Source organism: Diadema setosum, chromosome 8 (genome assembly GCF_964275005.1).
Source record: "Diadema setosum chromosome 8, eeDiaSeto1, whole genome shotgun sequence".
NCBI classification, from domain to species: domain Eukaryota; kingdom Metazoa; phylum Echinodermata; class Echinoidea; order Diadematoida; family Diadematidae; genus Diadema; species Diadema setosum.
This window is the reverse complement of record NC_092692.1, coordinates 24,920,115-24,942,633: the sequence shown is the minus strand read 5'-3', so window position 1 is coordinate 24,942,633 and position 22,519 is coordinate 24,920,115. Positions and strand designations below refer to the sequence as shown.

Below are 22,519 nucleotides of genomic sequence, written 5' to 3'. Positions count from 1 at the left end.
TGGGATAGGACATAAAATGGAGGTCCAGTGTATGAGAGAGTAGTAACTCATGCACGTAAAAGATCCCGCTACATTCATTCATCGCAAAGAGCAGGGTGCCTAACCCAGTGAAGTGGTCTCACTCACATCCAACTGGACCCAATGGGTAGCTGAATATGGGCTATCCAGTCATCTTTGCAGATGGAAATAAACAAACAAACAAGTAAATTATTATTAAACTTTTTGAAAGTTGTGTATTTGAACCAGCTTCGATAGAATATGTTCAAAGAGTGTAAAAAAAATCTTCACTATGATGGAACTTTCCCATACACACAAGAGTCCTATTTTGTATACTGTACTTCCATACAATGGAGTGGCGGAACGCTCTATAGTCATTTCCCCAACATTGTATACTTTGTCTGTTCTGAGAAATGAGCGAGAGAGTAAGTGTGCTTACAATACATGTTAATAACTCGTACCTACCCCGCGTAATGATTAACAATGAGATGTACACCAATAAATTCATTCTATTGTATAAACAGTGATTTATAAGATTGTCATTTGTTAACACACAATCATTGCATTGACTTTTAATTTACAAGTTTATGCATTGCACTTAATTTTGACAAAAATGTTTAACACAATGTCGCATTTTGTCACAAGAGTAGTCATATATGTATAAACACATTATATATAAAAATGTATGTGAATGTATTTACATTTATGATATACATAGATACATAACATATACATATATATATATATATATATATATATATATATATATATATATATATATTGTCCGTGAATAACTAGATCTATGTACACATGACTGATTTAAATAAAAAAAAAAAATTCGTTCAACAGCTGTACTTCTGATTCGTGACATTTCTGTACTCTGTGGCCATCAGGTGTATAGCTGCAAGATGCGTGGTGAAAGTAATCCACAACAATAGTTGGTGTATGTGAACAGCAAAAATCAGTTTACTACAGTGGTTTCATTTACGAGATGTACATGACATCACACTTTCTTTTACAATTATTAAAATGCCCAGTCGTCATACTGGTACAAGAATGTCATTTCGTTCTCACACCTGACAGAAAAAAACAACAACAACAACAACGACCAGATACTGGTAAATTAAAAGAAAATATAGTAAAACCTCAAATGCAGAGTTTATATACCAATATGCACAGGTGAACATACGATGGTAAAGCGATATTTCAATGATAACTATGCATTTCAATCATTAACTATCGTCAGCATTAGAATTGTAATAACATATTTTAATGTGCACGTTGTGAAGATGAACGAGTCTGTGACAAAACATTGACACGTAACAGAAGAGAATTATGTGTACTTGATTACATGTACATTAAAGGCCGCGTCACACCGTTCCGGGCAAGCCTTGAGTTCGACTTGCGAAGAACAATTTTTACTTCCCGGAGGTCCCCGCAGATGACCCACACATAACAGTACCTGGCACGTATCTCACCCGTAGTCGCCCGGAGGTGCGCACGCAAATCCTTTTTACCCGTAACCATGTTAGGCCCTGTCACACCTTTCCGGGCAAGTTTAGCGGGCTTGTTGCATGTGGGGATTTTCCAGCATACCGGACATTTTTCTGAGGACGGACAAGGATTTCGGCGAGTTTTACATGTGTCTAAGTTGCTGCATGGACGCGTTCTACTTAAGTTCTACTTGCGTTAATTCTGTGTGACCTGCATGCCAGGCGCGTGGAGGCTGACAACTCAGTGAAGGAATTCCTCTGATGGAATGGCAGAAAACCCACAGAATGTCATTATCTTGGCCGCATACTTGGACAGCGAAGTATCTGCGTGGGAGCTGCCTGTGAGGTGCTGCTGCTAAGGGCCTCCTACTGGCGTTCTGCGTGGACCTCGATCTGCCGCAATCCCCTCGACTTAGCCGGAAAAAGTTTTGGTCATGCTCAAAACTTGGCTGCGAGTAAATCGAACTTGCGTGCGCACCTCTTGGCAATTATGGGCGAGATACGCGCTAGGTACTGTCAGGTGCGGACCAACTGCGGAGAGCTCTGGGTAGCAAATTTGTTTCCCCTCAAGTCAACCCGCAAAACTTCCCCAGATACGATATGACAAGGCCTTGGGCATGCTCAAAACTTGTTCTGAGTGACTCTCGGTGTTTTGCCTGCAGAAGTACACGCAGAACACAAGTAGGAGACCCTTACCGGCAGCACCTCGCAGGCAACTCCAATGCAGGTGCTTCGCAGTACCCGTAAGTCGCTGGTAACAGAAAACGGATCGGTTTCAAATCTCTCACTCAGGTCACACGGAACACACGCAAGTAGAAGGTCAGTAGCACACGTCCAGCAGGTAGACACGAGTACGAAACTCGCAAACATTCTTGGCCGTCCGCAGAAAATTCTCCTGCGTGCTGGAAAATCCCCGCTCTCAACAAGCCCGCGTAGCTTGCCCGGAAAGGTGTGACACGGCCTTTAGAACCATTATTATACATGTCATGTATTATGGCGTTGTATCTGTGTCTGTGTACCCCATGAAACAATAATGCCTTCATATCAACCCCCCCCCCCCCTCGCTCACAGCAAAGTGTGCTATTTTTTGCTTGAATTGAATGCAGATTCGCTTGATAGAGGGTCAAGTAACGTAGCCCGCCTCACAGACGCGGCGGTTCCGTCGGTTGCCTGAGTTGACCTTTCACTCTTGAAATCAAGCTGGAGTGACGAAAGGCTGAGATGCTGTAGATCTTGCTCGCTGCTGCACGACACTCCACGCTGCCTCATCCGCTGAGTCATAGGCAACGAGGCGGGAAACTCCACCTCTTTCGTAGACTGCAAAATTACATCAGTGATACGATTTAAAACACAAAGTGTAACAAAAGATTTAAAAATCAAAGCAGTTTCCGTGATAATATGATTTACAAAATAGTGAATGGTCACGGGTGCGATGGTACAAGATTTCGCACTGGGTGAAAGATAGAGGCGCTCTATTCAACGAGGTGAGGTGTTGTATAAAAGAAATAGTTTAATGTTCTTTACTCGTGCAATAGAACAAGATGTTGCTCTCGGCGAAAAATGAAGTTCACTATTCATCTCGACTTTTCTTTGTTGAATAGAGCGCCTCTATCTTGCGAAATATTGTACTGTACCATCGCACTCGCAAGCATTCTCAATTTGTTTATTGGTGACGTCAGCCATGCGATATCCATTTTTGCTCGCACAAAATTGCACTGCGGACAGAGACAGCGTTCGATGGTACTTTAAACTGAATGTCACATGATGGAAATCAACCAGTTGAATAGCCACATTCTTTTCAGGTGTTGCATAAAAGCTATTTGATTATATTAATAACATATTAACGAGTATTCCAACATATAAACAAACTGAAACTATATGGAATAAATGGGGTTTTAAAGGTATCTTAAATGTTCCTAAAGATGGAGCTTAACGGACGGGGAGGGTTATGGGATGACAACATTTGGGGACATGACATGAAGGTATTTTCACCGGACGATGAAGTACAATGTATTTGAGCATGGTATTTGAAGGAGTCTGGATGCATCAGTTTTCTTTCGACCTGGTCTCCATTAGCGATGGGTCATAGAGTTCAGAACTAGAAATGAGAAAGACAGTTGTGATGGAGACGCTTACACATCTAGATAAGCGTATCTTTAGCGTAGTTCTACTTCCTATAAATGGAGCCAGTGTAACATATTTTCCAGAGGAGTGATATGATCACGTTTGCCAACCTAGAACACGAACTTCTCCGCTCGGTTCTTAACTCGTTGGAAGCGCTTAATGTCAAAGACCCTGATTTCAAAATGTTATTGATATGTTTAGTCCAGACGCGTATCGAGTGTCGTTTTACGAGCGTTCGGACAGCATGCTGGCCCACATGTTTCTTTCATGCGTGGCCTAACATGAGCAATATTAGACAAATCATAATGAAAGGATATGGGTCTAGTATGTTGGTACATAATCGACAGTGACACATAGAACTTTTACTGATGTGTCTGAAGGAAAGAGCTATAGATTCAGACAGTTTCAGCCTATGTCAGAGAACGAATGCTTAACTCTTCGAGATGAAAACAAACGATGAATTAAATCTTGTACATGTAGTTTAACTTCAATATGTTTCACTGCATCCACCTTTACACCTGTTGGACACAGTTTGACAGTGCAAGAAGTGCATCATTTACTGCCACAGGATCTTTGGCATCAGCAGACACTAAACAGTAAAGAGTGGTGTCATCTGCATTTATTATGACATTAATGTTGTACTGCTCAATAATGTATGACAGAGCCGCAGTGTAGCCAGAAACAAGGACCCTAACACGGACAGTAGTTTTTGAGGGACTCCGCGTGTTACGAAACCGTAGTTTAAGTGATTAATCTGAAAGTGTTACCTGAGTGGCGAGAGCCTGAAACGGGGCACAGATCTTTCCAAACCGGGTCACTCTGGTCACATCTATGCCACCGATTCGTTGACGACGTTCATGACGGCTGTTTGTAATTCGGGCAAAACCCTCCTCAATGTGTTTTCCCAAGAGACTCTGCAGTATTTTTACCAAAGAAAAATAAAATGAAGCATATATTTCGCTTTTTTTTTTTTTTTGCTTTCCTATAGTTGTACATTAAGTACTCATTTGCTGTGTGATGTCAGCATGAAGTGCTTAAAATAAATTGACTAGATACTGCATGAAGAATGGAATAACATCAAAATGAATACCACGTTTTCATACGCGTTCGGCAATAGCTACAGTCTGAAATTGCAAGTGCAGTGTATTGCATTATAGGTCATTCTGAGTTAGGAGACATTGTTTTTTGTTTTGTTTTGTTGTTTGTTTTTTTTTAGTCGACGGTGTCGTAACTAGTATAAATACCGTGTTCGATCTTGTGAGCAGTTTCATGTCATGATGACAACGTTGACTGCTTATCTTGGCGCTAGATATACTCCGAGAGTCCTGCCTTTCAGGTACTGTGCCGTCAACTTCATTAGAAATCTGTTGGAAATTCGACCGTCGCTTTTTGATTGGACCTTGTTGATTGCTATCATCCGACTGACTCAAGAGTCTAATACCTCCACCATCTTCCTTCCGACCTTCCTTTTGTATGTCGTCGGGCAAAATATTTGTTGATTTTGATATTGGCGGGAGCGGATGTGTCTGTGGCTGGGTTTTCCGGTTGTTCATCGAGCCGTCCGAGTTTCGCATTGAAAGGCTTTTGTTGGAGACGGCGCTGTTGTCTCTCTGAGTAGCGAAAAAGCCAGACTTCAGTTCAGACGGGGAGATTGATTCAGGGAATATTATCGTTGGCATAGCTTGTCCATTGTTCGGCTTTAAGTTGAACACTTCTGTGCTGGAACTCTGTTGAGCCTCTGGAATACCTAGCTCAGCTCTCTCCGCCATTTTTCTTGCGCAATTCGCGTCTCCTGAGATGCCACTAGATTTGCCTGGCGATCCTACTTTGGAGTTTATTACGAGTGTCGAGTTCGAGTTGGCGTCGAGCATCAAAGTGTCATCTCTGCCACTGCTGCTGTGCTCAATTTTGCCGGGTCGTGACATCTTTTCATGCCCATCAACGCTGCCATCGTCATGCCTGAGGGTTGCCTTATGCAGATTTCGGATGTCGAGTTTTTCTCTCGTTGGCGCCGAGTCCTCCCCCATGGGATGCGGAGACGTGGCGTCCTCGACCGTCATCTCGACGAACACGTCATCGTCTCCCTCGTCCGACGAACCTGGGAATGTCACAGAATGAAAGACCGTTAACACTGTCCTTTATCAAGGTATAGATATTCATTCGTTATTCAACAGATTTGTACAAAGACATTGATTACAAGTGTAACTCACCAGTGGCATAGCCTACATAGCAGCAGATATTGTATATAATTCCTTTACTTACCACTTTCGTATGCTGTATTTTTCTTTGCGGAAGGAGGAATGTCGAGCGCCCAGGGAGTTCTAAGGGAAGTTAAAGACAACAAGTGCGCTCATTTGATTTAGATGTTTATGCTTATCTATACGACTTTACTTTAGGAGTAGATCATGAATCATGAACTTCTTTTCAGCTCAGTATGTGAACAAAAAAAAAGTAAGAAGGAAGGACAATGTATGCACACCACGAGCATTGTAATAATATATCATGCTTTTGGAAGTATGGCGAAATGCAAAGGTATGAAATGATTCTTAGAAGAGTAATTATAGATTTATAACATGCAGTCGAACTGCTTGTTTGGCGTCGATTTTCGTACACATTGGAAGCACCATCACTGTTTTACCATGAAGCCCTATTTTGGTCTTCCATACAATTGGGTTTACACGTTTACGTGTCTACAAAGAATTCAACAGTTGATTCATATGAAGTGCAGTGCTTACTTAGGATGTTGGTAGGTGTCTGGGTTTCTCAGATCCCAGTTCATGCGCTGACCAAAAGTGCCGACAAAATGACCTTCGGCAGTCCACAACCTAGAGGTAAGATCCGTCGATGCGGTCAAGATGAAGTTACCACAGCTATGGCTGATATAGTCGATGCTGACAATGGCAGCGTCATGTGCTTTCCAGTCATTGACTAGCGGAGGGCGGCTGTTGTCCTCCTGGTTATAATTACGAAGAATATTTGACAGTTGAAAGATATTTTCCCCCTTTTCTATCCCTCCTTTCTCTCTGTCAGTGTCTCTGTCACTGTCTCTGTGTGAATTTGCCTCGTGTAGCCTCCTGAACGAAGCTCATGTTCTAATTTATGAACGCATTTTACATTTAGTTTTAATTTTGCATCTTATCATCTGTGTATCTTGCTATGGGTATTTGATATCTATTGAACTTACTAATGCATATTATGTGTATAAAGATAGTTTTCCTCAAAGAGCATAAATCAAAAGTTGCTGCTATTTTCAGCTATTAGAAATAGAACGTTTATTGTGGCTTATGGATCTCTGATGGTGGGAGATGCTAGTTGGTTAAAACAAAGTACTATTTAGCCTAACAGAAGAAACTTATTTTATGCTGATGGGGGTATGGGAATATAAGATGTAGCACTCTGGAGTGCAAAAAAAAAAAAAAAAACAGTCTGTGCCATTCATTGTGTAATATTTCAGCGATCTAGTTATCACACCTTCATGGATGTGTTATGAATAGATTCAGATATTTAAAACTAGAAAAAAATCGTTAATGACATAAAAACCGATAACGAAAGTGAATTAAGTTGATTGAGTGTATCTACGTTGTCTACCTCGTTGGTGCCGTAAATGCAGTGATGTTCAATGTTCCAAATGTACAAGTGTCCCATGGTATCACCTGACAGAAGCAGAGAATTGTCGGTGTTGGTGCCGAGGGCGAGTACCGACTCCTCTCCCTCACGAGAATCGCTCGAGTAGAATGATCCTGAGCCAGACATGAAGGTGATAAAAACTTTATAGACCTGCCCTCCATTCTCGTCCTCGTTCATGGTTTATTGCCTCAGAATGATAAATTTGAATTGTTCTCACTTATGCGAAATTCTTATCACGCTGCCCACTATATTGAGGTAGAATTTGAAACCAATCTCCTGTTCATCTTCTGTTTTCTTCTGTTTGTCTGCCTGTCTCTTTCATAACGTGTATGATATTTAGGTGAAACCTGAACGTAAATCGGATGACGTCACGCATTAATTAAAGACTATTTAAAGTGTAACCTTCGAATACTCAAACGAACAGAGCATGCTGTCCAGTGACATGACCGTAAAACAACTTTCTCCCCGTTAATCAAATGAATTGTCATTCATTGAGTAGTTAAATACTGACGAGTTCGTACCTCTGTGACGTTTGTGCTGGCCATAGACGGCCCAAAAGTGCAGTTTACCGGCCTCGCTCGAGACCAGCACGGAACTATCCGTGATACCTCGAGAGAGACGCGACGACAGGAAGAGGAGTTTGTCCACTGGCGCCTGCGAGAATCTGTCAAAATTCAAGCATCAGTCATGATTCATTAAGTCAGGTCTTGACTTACACTATCATGATATAGACAGCGACTGTGATTTCACAAGACTGCACACTAGGTCAGTTGAAGTATCTTTGCTCACAAGTCTTCATAACTGTGTTGTCTTGATCAGTTAAAGGTCCGTGTAACAAGCGTAGTATGTCAATCGCGTTATGTCGAGAAACTTTTTCTTACCCTTGGGGACGTTTGAAGATGGACATATGTCGAGAATTTGGTCTTGAGTTGACTTTGCCCTTGTCTTCCGATATCAGATTCGTGTCACTACGACCTCGCTGAAAGCGCTTTGCAGCGCGAAGCACAGTGTTGATTTGGGACAGTTGTGTCAGGACTGACTTCAGCTTCTGTGTTCTGTAAAGGATTGAGACATGATAGTGAGTATTGAGAAGGGTGATGGAACAATGTGATACGAATAGCTAAGAACTGCCAGTATCAACCATTGCAGTCACTCTTAGCATATAATGCTTTTTAGGTTTGTAACGATTATCTTCTATCCTACGCACAGACAAGAACTCTTGCTACTCATAGTACGTATTGGCATTGATAGCCTACCTCAAATACCATCAAGTTAACTCGAGTTAACTTACGCTCTCTTATTTTCTGATACGTACTCAATTGCACCATCAATTACCTCCCGACTTTTGCCATCCCTACACTATTTTCATATGTACTCGCTGTGGTATACCGACCATGACAGAGGAAACTCATACCTCTCCTTTTTGATCCAGAATCAATGAACACAATACACACAAAATATTTAAAGAAATCCATCGCTTCACATGGAAGAAAGCGTCAATTCAGAACTGATTCTCAGAGCTAAACTATCAGAAAAAAAAAAGACAAATAATCAGCGTCAGCGTGAAGAGGACATTCATTTGAAGCCGTTGAATATCTGTAGCAATGTAAATTATGACAATTTCATGTGGTTGGCGTTTACCTTTTTGTGCATTTCAGTAAACTATAGATATGGAATAAAAAGAAAAATCTTATATATATATATATATATATATATATATAACTTACATGATTGTAGGTTGGCCCTTCCTCAGTCTGACCGAAATCTTCTGAGTCTCCAGACTCCAAACTAGAATTTCTCCGTCGAAACTCGCGGTTGCTAGGAGACTGGGCGGACTGTAGTCCACCGCAAGAATATCGTCACGATGAACCTGTCCGCCTTTCCAGTTTGTGTCGGCTCGAAGGAAATTTGTCTGTGCAACATCCAACATACGTTAAACATCATAGATGAATCGGGTGTCTTGACCAATATGAGCCCTTACATATAACAAGTCCATCCACCCTATGTCAAACAGGAATGTGCATTATCACATATCATCAGAGCTAACCTTGCCAAGGGCAGTGTATAATGAATATTGTATAAGCGAAAGAAAACAAATCATTAGTGGTGTTACTTTGGTAGATCAAAGTGGCTTCAAACGGCTTGATAAGATATTTTATGATATGATTATGTATCAATTCCTACAAAATACTAACGTAATGTATAATGATTGTTTCTGTTCTCTAGAAATGAATGATCTAGCAGTTTTCGAGAACGTTAAGTGCCGTGACTGTTACTCGACTTATCTGTAACTAAAGTCGGAAGTGTGGGTGGTTTGCTGAAGATAACGAGTAACTTTATGCTTTATTTCCCTATTTCCCCTTTTTTGTCCTTACATCACAGTCTCCATCCTTGTACTGGACTATTTTCCTGCTCCAACCGACGCTGAGAAACCCCTTCTTTTTTCCCATCGACACCAGTCCCGTGACCTCATCGTCGCCTACGCTTTCGCAGTCATGAATGTGATGTCCGTTCTGAAAGTTCCACACCTGTGAAGATAGTATCAGGAAATGTCTTCATCCAGTAAAGCAAGAAAATACCAGTCTTTTCCATTGGATGTGTTAGTCAAAGCATGATGATAAACATCTCGTAAACACTGTGATTCGAGCGTATGGATTCGTAAAAAAAAAAATAAATAAATAAACACTTTTGTCTCTGTGATGGATGGAAAATTGGCAAGTGAGATTAAGATAGAGAGTGTGGGGGGGGAGGGAGGAGACATTGATTATCATAATTTAATGCTGATTGTCACTGGAACATGTCCTTGATTCAAAAAGTGTCATTTGTATGTATTTACACTAGTTATAACATCGTATGAATTACCTTAACGATGCCATTTCTCGCGCCAGTGTAAAGCCGCCTTCCCGTCGTACTTATCGCGAGACACGTGATTTCTTCACTCCCGTGAGCTTCTGGAATCGTGAACGATTTAGCGCCAGTTTCCAGATTCCATACAGAGACTGTCGAGTCGTCTGCAGCCGTAGCTACCTTTAACAGCACATGAAATGGAAATGAAAGGGTGTTTTACAAAAGCTGAATTTATGATAACTGTATATATAGAAAGTTACAGGGCTTATGCAAAGCTTACATAAGCAGAGAGCGAAATCCCCGCACATATATATTACAATGAACAAGCAAACAAACAAATTACAACAAACACTTGTGTCGGGGACCAGAAAAGAGTTTGGTGATAATAGATATCATTCATCATCATCATAGTCTTCAGTAGTACAGATAAATAAGACAAACTAACTTGTCTGAAGAATGCGTTGTACACCGCGCTGCATAGCTGTGTTTCGTGCGTTACTGGTGTTCTCCTTTCGAGGGCAGAGTTCTTTACCAGGGTCAGGAGAGCCACGTTATCACCACAAGACGTCATCAAATGGCGTCCCTTTGAAAAAACGAGCGAATCAAGGTACAGTAATCGTGATATTGAAACTGACGATGACGATACAAATAGTAATGATTATGTTCTTACTCATGATTGAATTAGCAAAATAATTATATTTTTATTGATACATTTAAGATCTTTATGCTTCGATTTCTTCTCCTCAAAATGTGTCGAATGCAAGTTTTCACCAGGCATTCGTACAATGACAATCATTTTCTAATACTGGTACCTGATAGAGGACTACATTGACCGCACCAAACTCGGGGTTCCTCGAGTTCTGGAGGCAAGTGTAACGAATGTTGAGCGTCTGAAGGCAGGTGTACTCGTATAGATCCCAAATCTTCACCGCCTGGAGAATATATTGTGTGAAGATGTATGAGACAGAAGAATGCACGCAAGGATTGTTCATTCACCTTAAGCGAAATAAAAAAACTTCGAATATATTTATTTTCCAGCTACATAGCCAGAAATAATCGCCTGTAAAATAAAATAGATTTTGTTTCCCCTGCGAGCAAGTGGCTAATATTATGTTAGACAAGATATGAAACATGCTTCCTGTTTGTGCCGAGGTTATCGCCCCTCAATATATCCAAGCATCAACTTGAAATGGATCAAACTGATTTTGTGGACTCTGAACTACAAAGAGCTGTTAAGTTAATATCTCTTGGTCAATGTTTTATTCAAAAGATCACAGCGTGTGTTTCGTTATTCTTTTTGCCATGTGCAAGTCCGAAAATATAGTTGGAGAAGTACCCCGTCCTTGGCGTAGCTGTAAACCTGTCGGGTGAACTCGTTGATGACCACTCCTACGACCGTCATTAGGTGACCTCGAAGGAACGCAACAGGCTTGTCGGGAACATACGGGTTCCAGAGGCGTACCACGTGATCGATACCTCCAGTTGCGATCACGTTCATGCTGCGATTGTAGTCGAAACATTCGACTCCCTGAATTTGGATTATGGAGAGAAGTAGAAGTATGAATTATAATGTGAAAAATGCGACTAGGGCTTTCTTTCTGTCCACGTAATGAATTACAGAATTAAGGGTATTCATACGTATCATCTCATTTGTCTCAAAAACTGAATACAATGGAGTCAAAAGGGACCTGAGCTTTCGATCCTAGCAGAATCTTCGTCAGAGGCAAAATGACTAATTTTAGGACGAAGATTCTGCTAGGATCGAAAGCTCAGGTTCCTTTCGACTCCATTTTACTCCATTGGCTCGCCACTATTGGATAAGCAGTTTTCGGCAGCCTTTTTTCTACAAAAACTGAATGCCATATTATTTCAAGTGTCCTTAGCTTTCGACGAAAACAGCTATTTATGTCGACATCAATGCTGTCATATATTTGCATTGACTGCACTCCAGGAAACATCAAGATATGTCCGAAACCATGCCCATTTCTTAGCGTGTTTTTTTTTTTTTTTTTTTTTTTTTTTTTTTTTTTTTTAATGTGAGAAGTGTCGTAACTTATACAGGTACATACAGCACCCTCACCTTGCTAAGCTTGTACGTGTATGACTTTCGTTTTCCCTGGACGTCCATCATGATGAGAGGGGTTTTCCGACACCCACTGGACGAGAGGATGAAGTCCTTGTCGGCGAGGAAGCGGACTTTTCGTACATACTCCGTGTGCACGTTGGGGAGGACCACGTGGCGAACATACCGCTGGTGCTGACAAATATTCTGCATGCAAACAATAAAGTAACGGTGTTCTTTCTATCTTGATGCTGCGTCTTCATTGTTCCTGAATGCAATTTACTTTATACAAGTATGTAAGATCAGCAATATACAGTACAAAGACAGCGGAATTACCTATAATATGAATGCATTAAGATGTGATTTATACATACATATACCCGACTTGTTCTTTCTCAGCCTTTTTCTAGTTCATCATTCTGTTCATCCTTTCATGTCTACCTCTCCATCCTTCCTTCTCCCTCACTTTCTCTTTCTCTTTCTCTGCCTGAATTTCCTCTGTAGTGAAGACGTTATAATACTTGGTAACAAGCACTCACGTGCATCCAGACTTTCTGGACAGTGTCTTCTGGCTTAAAGGGCGTCTCGAAGATCTTCTCCTGTGGCCTAAGGAAATAGAAGAGGTTGATAGAGCCCTTGTCTGATCCCATCACGAGCAGCGACTCGCCCGAAGGATTCTGCGAGTATGGGGATAGGAAACTTCAGGAAAAGATGTGCTCCATATACATTTGAATGATAACTCAAATATAGTGATGAACCTTAATGATGATTGTCGATAAGGACTGGAAATGTGTTGTAAACAACCCGGATGAAGGTAAACAATGAGCAGGAGAGACATAGAGAATTAAGGATTGCAGATATAAGCAAGAAGCTGAAAGTGGGTATAATTTCATTTTGTTAGGCGAGAAACACATATCAGGTTTAGCAATTTCATCAAACTGTGACCATAATAGCAGTCTGGCGGCAAAAGTAAAAGCGACCAGAAATGACTGCATCACAATAACGAAACATCATAGGCGCATCATAGGCTACATCTTAGGCGCATCTAATCCCTTGTCTTGTAAGTTGCCATTCTAAAGTATATAAGATCACTGTTTTTACTTAAGTTCCTACGATTTAGATTTTCGATAAAATTTTCGGTTTGGGGTTGTCGTTATTATTTATAGCGTCGGCATTGTTGTGTGTGCTTTTTTTTTTTTTCCGCCTGAGCCTCAGATTCTAAAACCGATATTTGATAAACAACTGTCAAACGTTTACTTACATTTTTATCATACCAGTAGTCTAGACATGACGGGACGTCGCTCAGAGCTAATAGAAGTGAGAGGGATAAACACATGATTCCATACGAATTGTTTTAGATAGTATCAAATCAAAAGATCGTATTAGCATCCTAATTTCTTGAACATAAAAAAAAAACTTTCTCCAGCAAAGACTACAATATTTGATATAAAACTATAATATCAACTACTCATTATTTAGCTATGTTATGTGTCATTATGAGCAAGTCTGTAGAAAATGGATATTTCGTACACTCAATTTTCAGTTGTTCACACTATGACATTAACTTTGGACGACAATAATAGGCATAATTCACCATTAACTTGCAAGGAAAGCAACTTGGATTCGAAGCACTTCTTACACCAGTCGATTTCTCTGCTTCGACGACGATGTGACCGTTGCTTTAATGTCAAACCCATAATGTTTCATGTCGTTGTGGGAAAGAAAGGTGCTAGAGCTTGCTAAAGAGTGTTTCTCTGGAAGCATTTGGGAATGTATACAAGCTATTCCTCTGTAGCTCTCAATATTTTATGTGACGGACGAGTCGCCAACTATAATAAAAACGTACCAATTAACGTGGTTTTGTGTCAACTCATCAACCATGAGAAGATAGAGAGCCGAGCTTACCATACAAATTGAACTCTTCGATGCACGTGGTGTTGTTCACTATGTCCCAAAATCGTATTGATCGGTTGTTGGAGGCAATTGCCAGGCGATTAACGTTACCCATGAAGACGATGTCATTGTACCACGTCTTGAAACGCCGTTTGGAACCGCTGCGCGGGTCCTCGGCGCCTTCTCGGATTTCCACGCAGTTGATGATACGAAGGTTCTCATCGAACATACAGAGCGTCCCTTCCTGTGTCGAAAGAGATAATATAGAAAACAAAGTGTATAGATAATCAACCAGTAGGCTACTTAAGGCTAGACAAAGTGAAAGTGGCTCAATGGCGGCGGAGAATTATGTTGCAATAATGTTATTGCAGTATTATTTATTTCAACATCAAATTTCCCCGGGAAGTCGGACAGTCGTGAAGAGAGCATGCATTCTCTCATCCATTTATGTGCAAACAGAACTAAACAATTCCTTGCGTCCGTTTACAACAAACTTGTTTAGACAAAGGGACGAAGCAAACTGCAAGATCTTATCATTTCTAAATTCAGTAAGGACATAGCATTAATTTACTGATTTGACTCGAAAAGAAAGTCAGTACTGTAGTATAGTCGGTACTGTAGTATAGAGATTACACGTAACAATTTCATTTCGCATCTCGCTTGTACAATGTAGGCCTACATGCATTTGTATTTGTGAGTAATAATCACAGTCTCTTTATACAGTCAAGCTTTTATCATATAGAGAGTTTTAAAAAAGTGCAGCCATAAGCTGATATCGACACATTACATTCGCAAGGACATAGTCACAAACAACAACCACTTAAATCCATAATTCCGTTGAAAGGACACTCTGAATGGAACGAACGAGAATACCTATAACTGACTTACCTTGCTCAAGGTGATGAATCTGCACGGATTCTCGATAGCAATTGTGCACCAAACAATATCTTGCTGTAAGAACAGGAGTGGAGATTCAAAAGCGCGACAAAATTTGAAGGAAAGTTGCAATCAGTTCAATCGAAGTAGCTCTACGATATTCTGCTGAAATACATATGAAATATGACTTTTAATGAAGTTTCCCAGTCAGCTGTATTACAATATTTTTCAAATCCTCACAAAGAGTGATTTTTGTAGCTGTTTTCTCTTTAGAATTATATTTTTTTTTTCACATTACCGACTTAATATTATGCTCGGTAACTAACTCCTATTTTTAAGTATTTTGTTGCATTTTTATATTTTCATATATCTGTGTGATTCACGGAACAGTATGCCAAATATCGGCAGTAGAAAAACACAAGACGAAACTCCGAATTCCCAAATTTCCCAACGGGTAACCATCACAAGAGTCGTTGTATAAATGAGGAGGCAGCGGAAAACCATAAAATGTTTTGTTCTGTCAAAAGATTGCAATTAATAGGATTAGATTCCCAATTTCTATGTTTTCTTGGATAAATAGCCGTAAGTTAATTGGAAAAAAAAAATCGACCGACTGAATACAATACGTCATGAAAAAATTCTGTGTAACTTTCACATGCATCTAATGTGCTACACGAAATGATCGAAGAATATCTCTTAGTCTTAGAACTGTGGTGTCTCTTTCAATGCAAACTGGTACTCTGTCATGAACGTCCTAAATTATTGCGCGTGTGTTCAGTCTTCGGGGGACCTCGATCCAAACTTCGCACTACCGGGGCTTCCTGACCTCCGTGTACAATTCAAATGTTATTATTATATGGACATAGCAACAAGGACACAAATTATCTTACTGAAGGCAATTGTGTGTATTTTGAAACAGTTCAGTCTGAGCTGTGAAGTCCTTTTACTGAAAGGAGGTTGCTAAGACGACAAGGAAACTCAAGACATGGTAAGAGGTAATGGACAATCTATCACGTGTGACCACGGCTACCATAAACCTAAAGGATCAGACGACCATTCCACAAAAGTAGGCCTGCGTATCCTTACGGGGATCCTTACTCAGGGCACCACTATGCAACTGGAATTGGACATGATCTCATGATCTGTGATTGGTCTCTTGAGTACACATAACTGAAAAAGAGGCTGTTTAGATACTGAACGCTTGTAAAAGTAAAAAGTAATGTATTCAGATAATGATATTATTTATAATAGGATGTTGGTACATAGTGGTTCCTGAATATTCTACAGATTACGATTTGGGATGATTACCTCATTATGGTTATTATAATTTTGATCTGACAATGACAGTTGACGGATTCTTCAGAATGTTAATTTCAACTCAAGGGTAATGTTTGTCTCTTATTATCTTAATGATGATTTTACCACAAATCTATTGTATTCCATACTGACCTTATTTTGCGTAATATGTCGCAACCTAGGCTCCGTGTTGAAGACGACATATTTCCTCATTTTCATGTTGTCGTTCTCCCGGTAGTGAAGCAACATGTACGTCACAAATTCGTTCCAATCTACCATTCCATCTGCCGACGTATCAACCTTTAACACCGAGCATAGTGTTAAAACCCATTGTCATTACCGGTATCCAACCATGAGGCAGGCAATATGAGTAAAAGTTTTAAACTGACACTTATAATCAAAACACATTGCTTTCATCAAAAGTACAACAGCCTTCCTCTCCTTCCACACTGGCCGCAACATAATTAAGGGAAAGAAATTAGGGGATAATTTTCTGTTTTACTTCGAAAAAAATCGCATTAAGAACGTATTGAAATAATTGGTAATCACATAATACCATTAGGGGAGGTAATAGTCAGCGATTCAATGACTTACAATTACAAGATATTCATACATTATCCATATACATGTAGTGTAAAACAGTCGCCAAGGTTACGAAACAGCTGACGAACATAGTAAGAATGTTTACGTTCTCAATATAATTTTGTGGTGTTCCGCGGCGTAAGTACGTGTCAGTGATAGTGTGGTAATCCTGGCAGCGATAAACATTTTTAATCGTTGTTGATTACAAAATTGAAATAACATAAATAGTGGTATACATCTTTATACTAACTGTAGCCGTGATTATTATATTGCTGGAACTATCATTCCGGTAATGGTAATAGCGAGAGTACTCATAGCATCAAAAAGTAGAATGAGCAGTAGCAGTCGTGGACCTTAGTCGTATCCTAGCAGCGGAATGTTAGTGGCAATAGCTGCAGTATAGGAGCTTCAGGGATGCACGTCACGAGTTCCACACCCATGAGTCATACAGCTCACTATAGTCATACAGCCCATGTCACGATTCATACAGACCATGAATCATACAGTCCACGAGTCATACAGCCCATGAGCTCGACATTAGGCAAATAATGCCCGTGAGTCCGACACTGGATAAACAAGGCCCACGAGTCCGACACTAAGCAAACAATGCCCACGAGTTCGACACGAAGCCAAAAAGGCCCACGAGAGAGACACACTTAGCCCGTAATGTAATGTTGAAGGGACCTTTTTTGCTCAATGTCGAACTCGTGGACCTTGTTTTCCTTGTGTCGTACTCATGGATTTTTTTTTTTTTTTTTTTTTTTTTGCCTAGTGTCAGACTCGTGGGCCTTCTTTGCCTACTGTCGGGCTCAAGGGCCTTATTTGCCTGGTGTCGAGCTCATGGGTTGTATGACTCGTGGGCTGCGTGACTCATGGACCTTTTGTCAATGTCGAACTCGTGGGACGTATGACTCGTGGGTGTCGGTCTCGTGGGATGACCCCAAGCTTCAGTGGCTTGATATTGTACAACTAAAGTACAGCAGTGGCTTGGAGTTGCGGTGTTGAGAAATTCAGTAGTATTAGAAGATGTAACAATGGTATTGTTAGTACAGCTACAACGGAGTACGGCTACAACATATTGTACTACTTCTACCACCAAATGATTGCAGCACAGATGTAAGAAGTAGTTGCTGTTATGGTTGTCAACAAGGACATGTACACAGGGAATCTTAGTAGGCGCTGGAATATTCCCCATGCGCTTTCTGCGATTACTATCGCGATATCACATGCTCCATCTCAGGTGTAGATTTTCATTGTTTAGATAATCATAAGTTCGTCAGAATTCTATTTCTAAATGTATGTATATATTTGTCACAAAAAAAAAAAATCACCAAGACACACTGGATGGGATGAAGACTATGATAATGAAATCAACAGAATGTTCACTGCGTTACGTATAAAGCAGCTGAGTGGCGGATGCGTTTCAAGATGTTCTTTAGTATCGTAATTATAGCAGTTGAAAGTGGTGTTAGACATAAAGTCTAAAAGGGATCGATTGTGCATTTTTGGTTGAGATGGGGATTCAGCTTTTAACTTTTTGCGAGATAACATTAGAAGCCACTTATGAAATATTAGAGAGCATGCAATTCAAGAGGAATCAAGTGTATATTCATGAAAATCGTTTTTGAAATAGCTGAGATATAAAAATAAACAAAGTAAAACGAAACGATCCTAATAAAAGGTGGGCCCAGGTTTTATTAGGATCGCTTTGTTTTGACCATCTCAACCATTTCAAAACCGATATGATTTGAATTCCTTAGAATTGTAAGCTCTTTCATATTTCAGAATAGATCTCTCATTATTTCACATAAATAAAAGTTGGAAACCTGAAGCCTCATCTCAACCAAAACTATATCATCCCTTTAAAGTCACCGGAGACAGCACCGGATTTGTGGATGCATAACTATCGGAAAGTCGGGATCAGCTGAAATATGGAAAATAGCTCCATAGTAGATATTCTTTTTTTCATATTTGTTCCAGCCTATGTACAATGATTTCAGTGTTGCTACACAAGCCATGTAGCTACCAAACACTCTAACCAGACAAAACCAAATGACCAAGTGTGCTGCAGAGTGCACATGTGACGGCGAGTCTCCCTTCTTGATGGACTGGGTCAAATGACACTACAGACTCAAACAAAAAGTATTTTCTGTCTTCATTCGTGTAACCAGCTTCCTATAAACCTGACAAAAGGACCAATTAGGGCTTAAAATTGATGCCATTGATATAACGACGTAACCAAGGTAACGAGCGTCATGGGAATGAACGTTAATGCATGCAAAGGTTTTGCACGAGATATACTGAACATTACGTTCGTTTCATTTCAGTGGCTTGGTAATTAGGTGGGCTTTATTGAAGTTGATGGCGTGTTTCCACCGCATTTGTCATGCACAACGCATCACTGATGTGAGCGATAAACGTTGAATTGGTAGTTAGTTCTCGCTTAAAATAGCGTGTAAATCCCGGTGTATAAGTCTGTTTTCACAACTCCTCAAAGTGAATACCCAAATGCCGTCGATGTATAGTGTAATTCTATGGTGTCAGGATGCCGTTTGGAGCTGCAAAACCTTCCTCATGGTGAATATAGGCCTATTCATAAACCGATTACATGTATTATGACAGAGGGCACGGAGCAATACACAGACAGAGGAGAGGCTATCAACCACTTTGTCAATCTTAACAGTCCAATAAAAGTTCTTTCGTAATATAAAGTGTTTTTGGTGCATCCTTTGTATTCATTATTTTCACTCTACAACACTGGTATCATTGATTAATTTGTCACCTAATGATTATACGTTAAAGCAGAATACTATCAATTCTGTGACAAATATTCAAGATGTTAGCTGCTCAAGCATTTTTTTTTATTATGTTCTTTTGTAATTATATATTATATTATAAAATGAACATAATAGAGTATTATCGTCTCCCTCAAATGGAAAAACATATGGATGAAGTGGCAGCCTTACAGAACTACAAACACATGCATTTTGGTCTCCGCAGTAAGTGATTCTAAATGAAATATCAGTGCCATCGTAACTGAAATGCTAGAGAAACGGACAACAGAACTCGGTCGTTTGCATGCCAGTTTTTCAGGATTGTTTGCATGCCAGCTTTTGAGGATTGATTGCAAGGCTGACAATGGACCGCTATTTCACAGGTTCATGTAGGCCTATTGTCAATTTCGCAATCAATCCTAAAGAACTGGCATACAAACGAACCTGTTCTGTTGTCTTTTTACTTTAACATTTCAGTCTCGGCATCATGCAAAGCAAAAATGAAATAGTACTGAAGGGAGGGGGAAGTCGAATGGCAAAGAATAACGTCCACAGCGATTACAACCAACCAACATAGCAGCATAGTAACGAGAGAAGGAATAGAACGTGTGACTTAATGAATGAAAATGAAAATCTGAGCAAAGAAACATGTAAAATTTACATGGATTTAATCCATTTACAAAATCAATAATGTATATCGCTTGGTGTAAAGGAGGAATAAAAATAGATGCTACATGTTCTTCGCAGTCATACCATGATCTATAGGCGAAAATGATTATTATAAAGATTATTTGTTCGGGTGAAGTGACCATTACAGTATTACTGTGTTTAAGAGAAAAACAAGAGGTCAAGATTGTCGGAAGAGTGAATTAAGGGACAGATCATGAAAAATACAAAGACCAAACTCCCGCGTCATACCTTGGCAAAGAGCGCCTCCAGATGGGCGTCCCAATCAGAAGATTTCAGTACCCTCTGAACCATGGACTTAAACTCGCCCAGTGTCACATTGCCCGCCTCGCGCTTGATGATTCGACCTGGGGAGTATGTGCCATCGTCCGGCATCTCATCTGTTGGCTCATGCTGGGCGAACTTTGACATGAGCTCCTTTAGGTGGTCCAGGTTCAGCTGATCCTCAAACAGCGTCACACCTCTACTCTCACTGTCAAGATAATGGTGACGATGATAATGACAACGACGATAATGATATATTATTGTTATTATTATCATCATCATCATTAACAATTCTAAAAAGAATGACAATAATATACTATGGTTTTCTTTACCCATGGACGTTTCTTCAGTGTGTAACAACACTTCTCTCCCATGAGGCCCTGACATTATCATTACCCCAACATTGCTACTGTAAGTATATGTATATCACATTACATTATATTACATTTACACGCAGTCGGTGGCAAAATGGACATCGTAGGCAAAAATTTACTTCAAGAATGACAGCATTAGGCACGATTCGAATCAAAGACCTTCCGTTTACAAATCCCTATAGCCTATCCAGTATAACATAGTGCTCTCCCCATGCACGAAGCAATGAATAACAGTGAGTGATCCAACGCTTAAATTGTCTAAGACTCCAACTGTAAGCGATGCTATAAGATCTTAATGAGATCATAAAAATAATAGAGTGCGAGAGGCACACTATCCTCTATTCGCCTCGACTGTATTTTCTAGCTAGCGTCAGTTTATGTAATTCTGCCAATAACTAATGTTCACTATACATTATTTTGAGTGAGTGTGTGGCCATGGATAGAGAGAGAAGGAATAAGATGGGATGGGAAAGATGGGAATGTTCTTGCGAAAAGTTGGTTTTCTTTAAATTCATATAAGCAGAGACATATCTTTTTTAACATGAGGTTATTTTTCTTGATGCTCAGATGAATTCAATTTTCAATTCAATTCAATCCAATTTTATTTCCATTTCCATTGAATAAACAGAAAAAAATATATATACAATACATTTACAGAACAAATTTATAACAATTTCAAGGAAAACGTACAAGTGGTCACGAGTAACAACAGAATTTCGTTTCTAAGGTATATACCTAATACAAAGATTAGAATGGAAATGGAGGGTCCCACTTAAAAAGCAAAGCTTGTAGGGTATGGGACCCTCAAAAAATACGTACACAAAGTCAAAGAAACCAATGAATATACCCTAAACATTTTGGTTGTTAAGAGGCATCTTGTGCATGTATACAGAAAGTTATTGAAATGACACTGCCTTACAACTTCTATTGAGATCAAAGAAGCCCCCCCCCCCCCCCCTCCTCAATCAGGGAGAAATCCGGGGAGGAACCCCCGAGAATTTTTCGTTGTTAGTAGGTTTATAATTTTCTTCATTTTTTTTTTTTTTTATATGCTCACGCATATGAGATGTGGTTCCAACAAGACGGCTTGATCTTCAGACTATTATAAAGGCCAATGGTGTTGTGTCCCTCCTTCAATAAGGACTTGTCACAACCTCGCCAAATCCACTAAGATGACAGATTGATCTAAGGTTAATTTGAATAAGGATCGTGTACAAACATGCTATGAGGTAGTACATGCTCCTTCATGGCGATCAAGCACTTTTTCTGCACACTACTAACGGTAGAGAGATGAGAACACCTTCTCTTTGATTACACGAAGAAAAATGAGTGTATTATCTAAAAGCGTGTGGAGGATTGCATTTCATGTTAAATTGATATGGCACGGCATGATATCAGGAGTTGTATTGTTCACAGTTCTGGAGAGGATATCCTCGTCTCATCTTTCACTGTCATTGGATTCGTCCTTACCATCGCACTGTGTCAAAAGTCTTACAAACGTTTGATCATAATATAAGATTATATTTTTATAGGGAAAATGCTAAAAAAAAAGAAAAAAAAAAGATACCGTTTATAAAAGTTAGGGCCTACCGCCCCCCCCCCAGAAAATAAAGAAGAAAAAGA

General features: G+C 39.9%; 1 protein-coding gene across 1 annotated transcript; it reads right to left on the bottom strand.

Moving 5' to 3' along the window:
* Positions 1 to 2,570: 2,570 nt before the first annotated feature.
* LOC140232163 (cilia- and flagella-associated protein 337-like) lies at positions 2,571 to 20,804 on the bottom strand. The gene is made up of 21 exons (XM_072312305.1): positions 20,490 to 20,804; positions 16,369 to 16,515; positions 14,932 to 14,994; positions 14,056 to 14,287; positions 13,412 to 13,458; positions 12,690 to 12,827; positions 12,169 to 12,357; positions 11,425 to 11,616; positions 10,901 to 11,020; positions 10,534 to 10,671; positions 10,104 to 10,268; positions 9,617 to 9,769; positions 8,969 to 9,153; positions 8,123 to 8,296; positions 7,763 to 7,905; positions 7,203 to 7,354; positions 6,350 to 6,567; positions 5,877 to 5,935; positions 4,859 to 5,712; positions 4,382 to 4,528; positions 2,571 to 2,807 (listed from the first exon to the last, which is right to left on the bottom strand). Exons 1-21 carry the CDS (start codon positions 20,802 to 20,804, stop codon positions 2,571 to 2,573), a joined length of 4,068 nt encoding a protein of 1,355 aa, XP_072168406.1.
* Between the last annotated feature and the right edge of the window lie 1,715 nt (positions 20,805 to 22,519).

What these genes read in the sequence shown, in the direction of transcription:
- LOC140232163 (XM_072312305.1), bottom strand. Translation starts at nt 20,804, where the DNA reads ATGATGATGATAATAATAACAATAATATATCATTATCGTCGTTGTCAT. An exon ending in GATTCATCACCTTGAGCAAG is followed by an intron (nt 14,288 to 14,931) that starts GTAAGTCAGTTA and finishes CTTTCGACACAG; the next exon opens with GAAGGGACGCTCTGTATGTT. An exon ending in CGAAGAGTTCAATTTGTATG is followed by an intron (nt 13,459 to 14,055) that starts GTAAGCTCGGCT and finishes CACTTCTATTAG; the next exon opens with CTCTGAGCGACGTCCCGTCA.